This window comes from Dendrobium catenatum, unplaced genomic scaffold, assembly GCF_001605985.2.
Source record: "Dendrobium catenatum unplaced genomic scaffold, ASM160598v2 fragScaff_scaffold_1666, whole genome shotgun sequence".
Taxonomy (NCBI): Eukaryota; Viridiplantae; Streptophyta; class Magnoliopsida; order Asparagales; family Orchidaceae; genus Dendrobium; species Dendrobium catenatum.
In genome coordinates this window covers 247,392-252,807 of record NW_021320128.1, presented here as the reverse complement: position 1 = coordinate 252,807, position 5,416 = coordinate 247,392, and the positions used below count along the sequence as shown (strand labels likewise).

Genomic DNA, 5,416 nt, shown 5'->3' with positions numbered 1-5,416 from the left:
TATACATGGAGAAATAATGCTACTAAAGATTATGAAGCCTAACTCATAAGATCTTCATACCTATAAGGGTCCTAAGTGCTAAACAAGAGTGCTCTACGCTTGGGATCAGACTGTGAGGCTCAACAATAGATGCAAAGGCAATCTTATCTAAAAAGGAGGTCAGCAACATCGACACCTTAAAGAGAGAAGAAGAAAGTAAGAGGCTTGCATAATGGATGGAGAGAGGAGATTTATTTAGACTTCCAAATATTTTTAGACTTCCAAACACTAAAAGTTGCATATATTTAGACTTCCAAATACTTTTATATTTAGAGAAATTATTCTGTGCAAATACTGGATGGAGAGAACCGTCCGATTTTGCTGTGCTTTTGCAAAAGGATAGTAAAAGGACAGCAAATATTCAATTATGAATACATTTTTATTATCCTTTTGCAAAAGCGCAACAAATATTAAATATTTGCTGCCTTTTTATTGCCCTTTTGCAAACGTGCAGCAAAAGAACAACAAAAGCACAACAAATTCGGACCGTTCTCTCCATCTGATGTCCGCACAGAATAATTAATCCTATTCTGAACCACAACAAGGAAAAGAACATTACGGGCATCATTATTTCCACTTTTTTCAACTAAAGCACAAAAATTTCAAGCTTGACTGACAAAAAGAAAGGCAAAATGTATTTAATCAAAGCATTCCGAAACAACATAAAAGCAAAGAAATAATTATAGAAAAAACTACTGTAGTTTTTCTCATTCGAAGCTAGAATTTGACATACTAGACAAATAGCAACTGGCTGAATCTTCAAGCAGCCATAATCAGCCATATTTCCACTTTTTTCAACTAAAGCACAAAAATTTCAAGCTTGACTGACAAAAAGAAAGGCAAAATGTATTTAATCAAAGCATTCCGAAACAACATAAAAGCAAAGAAATAATTATAGAAAAAACTACTGTAGTTTTTCTCATTCGAAGCTAGAATTTGACATACTAGACAAATAGCAACTGACTGAATCTTCAAGCAGCCATAATCAGCAATCCCTTGAGGCATAGTTCTCCTATCATCATAACCCAGTTGCAGAATTTCAACATAGAAGTCATTCATGCACAAATGTCTGGAACCTTGTACAGACTAAACAGATACTAATACTTGGTATACTAGCTAGCTGCATCTCTCCAGAGATGGTTGGTGATTTGAATCTTCAATGTTTCTCCACTCTTTAAACTTGCAGACCGGTCTTTCTATGCGATAACTTGTGGCATCCATTTCAAGCTGTAAGCAGTATTTCCTGAAAGTTCCTATGCTAACTTGAAGCTTGAAGTCTAAGCTAAACAAGAAGTTCAGCTCCAGTCTGTTCATCTCTGTAGTGGTGACACCGCCCACCCTAGCATAGTAAGCATTATTGTAAAATCTGCAGTTTTTTAGCAATGGTAAGATCAATTAATGCATATCATAAATCTCTCTTCTTAAGGGATGGACAATCATCAATTCAACAAAGACATAATGTAAATCCTTCAACTTTGAAGGAAATAAAAGAGGGGGAAGAAAAGAACTTGATATTTAAATGATTAGGAAATCGGATTGAAATTAACTTTTACACCCTTGTTTGATTAATGATAAATTGAGTGGAAAAGAAATTTCTGTTTTTTGTTTGGATTGGATGAATAAGCATTAAATTGAAGCATGAACACGACGTACTATAAATTCATTATCTTAGTTTTAGTTCAGCTTTTAACTGCGTTAACAAAAGAATCGTAAAGCGAAATATACACCCTGGGAGAAGTCATTTTCCAATGACTTACAACGAATGGATTCAAAAAAAACAGTCAAGATGTAATTATGTCGTAAATGCATTTCCGTTCTGCTTAATTCCTCCAAACAAAACACAGATAAGAGGTGTTACATAAAGTGAAGTAAAAAAAGAGTAGAAGGTTCATAGCTTTAGACGATACATTAGTAATCTGAAGTCAAAAAAATATTAAAAAGTGCAAGTCACTAGAAAAAAAAGACAATTGAAATATTTCTTGCAAAATAGACAATAAAAGACAAAACAAGAGATGTACCTCACATCTGCTAGATAATGACTTATAGTACGAATTATATGCACCTTGCACATTGTGCCGAAAAAAACACATGTAAGGTAGTGGCGAAGCTCTAGAACTGGAGCGATTATTCTGTGTGGACACCGAACGGAAGAACCGTCCGGTACCGAGCGCTTGGTACTGAGCACAATATATTTTTTGGGACGACATGGCACATTTTTATTGTCTCCGGACTAATCCGGACCCGCACGTAAAAATTTTTCCTAGTCAAAGATTTCATTTTTTTAGATCAGAGAGTTCGTAGATAGGTGGTGGAATGGCTTATGCACTCTGCTAATGATTACAACTAAAGGAGTAGTCACTAAAAGTTGCATCCTTGCATTTTTAGAAGGCAGTCACATCTCTTGTAAAGCTTAACATGACTTCCGTATTGTTTACCAACAGTTTCAGATAGTATGTATGGAAGGTAAATTTCATTTTTATTCATTATCAATATCATCATTATCCTTGTCCCAACTATTTTGGTTTGGTTTTATTTCATTTTAACTTTAATTTAGCTTTATTTCTAACTTGAATGGGGAGTAACTGATCACCAGACAATAGCGGACCAGTCCTTACCCCTTGAAGATTGTTTATGACTCTTCAAAATGTAAGCACCCGTTATGAAACAACGACAGGAATAGGAAGCGAATTTGAGCTTTGCGGACTGATTAGCAGTAGCTTTTGAAGGAAAATAATTACATTACAATCTTACAGTCCAAAACTTTTTAGTTCTAATCAATTAAATATACAAGGTACTATGACAGTGAAAATTAAGCTATTACATCTTGGCAATACACCATATGGAGTCGTTTTTGGACAAAGCATTTAACAGCTCTTAAATTTCATGTCATGCTTAATCAATAGGTAGGAAATCACAGATATTATTTAATTTTGAATAAGGATTTACATTGGGGAGAATAACTTAATATTGCCCATCTAGAATAGAATGCTCTATATTTGAACTGCTCATTGGACCAAATGCTAAATATAATTAATTGGACCACAAGCTTAACTTTCTCAAAGTAATTGTTACCTCTGAAATATATGCAACAGCCATAGTGCTAACATTTGGCATCAAGAAACAAGAATATGTTGAGCATTTGTAAACATGCCGAAAGAAGTGTAGTATCAATGGACTAGCATATAAAATTAAAGAAAGAACAAAAAGCATTAAATACTTACGCATCATCGATGAACTTCGCTGCAACAGCTATACCCGTAATGAGCAACCGGTGAACATTTAGGGAAGTAAGGTAAGTGTCAAGCTGAAGAAGGAACCTCTCGATGTATATGAAGGCTAGAACAAAACAAGAAGGACTACACCTTGAATACTTAAAAATGCGCTTAATATAGCCTTGTATACCAATATTTGGTGCTCTCAGTCCATGAAACACAGTAAAAATCTCTGCTGTTTTCATCGATCCAAGGATATGTTCATTTTTATGAATAATTCTCTCAAGAACAGAAGATAAAAGAGTTAACACACATGGAAATTCATCAACTCTTTTTCCTGGCTCAGTCAACCCTAAACATAGAAAGAGTTCGGGATGTACATCCTCTTTTTCACGCGGGAAAGATTCCATGATATCAGCACAGTACCTAAATGAATAAATTGATTAGACTTAATCAGTCATATTAACTAAACAAACATCATTGATCACAATGTAGTAATGTACCAACGCAACGCATCAGAATATATGAGAAAGTCATTCTGTTTTGAACAGCAATAATACCGAACAAAAATATCATCTTTTATTACTGTTCTTCAATGTTATCATCTTTAATTACTGTTCTTCAAGTTAGGTCATATGAATAAGATTATGAAAATGACTCGCAGTACTCTCTACATCTTACTTGTCTACATCTTACTTGTTCGTAGCCACTAAGATAGCAAAAAGATGGATTCCAGAGTAAATATAACACAGGGCCATCATCTAGGCTAGTTGAAAAGCAAATTCTTATGAAGAGGTCTAATTACAGCTGTTTCAATAAGATCATACCAAGATGGTTAATACTTATCAGAAAGAGTTGTAGTAGAAGCATTTATAACATTTAGGCTGCATTTCACTCCACATAAAAGATGCCTACTTTTGTATCAAGGAAATTTTAAACTCCAGAATCGCTGAATACAGATTCCGAAAGCATACATAAAGTCAAAATCCCCCTTTTCCTCTGCTACCGAAAACAAAAGCAGCAAGATCTCACATTTAGATCTCAAAGAAAAACCCTATAACGAAAACAATATGGATTACACCAAGTCGCTTCCTTTGCCACTTCTTTACACTCATTAATTCGGACATTATGTTCAGAATAAAAAGGAACAAAAAATCTTACAGCAGAAAAAGTTATCTGATCTAGAGTGCTGCGGCTGTTAAAAAAGACAGCTGAGCTGCTGCCATTGTCTAATTTGTCTGTAATGAAAGCAGAAGCTTCTGCGGAATTCTGAGTTGTGTTTTGTGAAAGGAAATGGTCTGATGAAGAAATGGGATTCAGAGCTGGTCCGCATTCAGGAAGGTTAGTGTCGGCATCTCAAGGGAAGAGTGGGAAATGAAAAGAAGGGCGAGTAGACAATATAGTCGGTGGGAATGGGACCTAAAGCTGAGTAGGGTGGAAGGTCTTTTTTTGTTTCCAGCTGGAGTTGGCCAGCTATATCAAACTGCTTCTGTGGTGGGCTTAATAAATACGAACTATATTTTTGTTCATAATAATGCCTGTATATTTTATAAGATTGATATTTATCAAATGTTTATACTTGTTGAACTTGCATTTTTTAATCAATATGTAAAGCTTTTTCTGTGCGCAAATTACTTTAGTTCATGTAAGTTAGAAGGAATAAGTTTAAATGAGGGTTGAAAGAAGTTGAAATGTGTGAATTGAATTAAGAGATTAATAGATTTTATAGAGATAAGATCACAAATATGCAAAAGACAAGAAATATTGGACCTTACCAAAAGAATAGGAGCCAATTGAAAGCCAAAAATCTTTCAATGGATGTTAAAATAAATTTTTATGGTGGGAAAAATAAAATACATTTAAAAATTTTATATTTATCATCAAATATAATGTAGAGAATAAAATATCATCTCAAATGACATCTCATGAGAAGGACTCTTATGAAAACCATTGATTAAAATAGTGATAAATATTTTTATAATTTTGAAATTTGAAGGAGGTTGTTTTTTGAAATTTTAAAAGGGATTAATTTAATTGGAACTGTTCATTTAGAAGTCAAGGGATGAATATTACTTAGCACTAAATTCTAATAAGATTTTAAGTATTCCAAACTCTCTTATGTTGCGCTTCGGCCTTTTAAAAATATACATTTCGTATTTTTAGGG

The 5,416-nt window shown here is 33.9% G+C and overlaps 1 protein-coding gene across 2 annotated transcripts; it reads right to left on the bottom strand.

Moving 5' to 3' along the window:
* Positions 1 to 864: 864 nt before the first annotated feature.
* Positions 865 to 4,709, bottom strand: LOC110096193 (cyclin-P3-1). Of its 2 annotated transcripts, none has more exons than XM_020821998.2 (3): positions 4,413 to 4,709; positions 3,261 to 3,677; positions 865 to 1,405 (listed from the first exon to the last, which is right to left on the bottom strand). In XM_020821998.2, the coding sequence occupies exons 2-3, from the start codon at positions 3,659 to 3,661 to the stop codon at positions 1,156 to 1,158; spliced, it is 651 nt and encodes a 216-aa protein (XP_020677657.1). In that variant the 5' UTR covers positions 3,662 to 3,677; positions 4,413 to 4,709; the 3' UTR covers positions 865 to 1,155. The 2 variants fall into 2 exon arrangements, with proteins under 2 accessions (XP_020677657.1, XP_020677658.1); XM_020821999.2 differs by lacking the exon at positions 4,413 to 4,709 and adding an exon at positions 4,079 to 4,385.
* Between the last annotated feature and the right edge of the window lie 707 nt (positions 4,710 to 5,416).

Excerpts from the sequence above, each read along its gene's own strand:
- LOC110096193 (XM_020821998.2), bottom strand. The coding sequence starts at position 3,661 with ATGGAATCTTTCCCGCGTGAAAAAGAGGATGTACATCCCGAACTCTTT. Across the intron at positions 1,406-3,260 it reads GCGAAGTTCATCGATGATGC|ATTTTACAATAATGCTTACT; the intron begins GTAAGTATTTAA and ends AAAAAACTGCAG.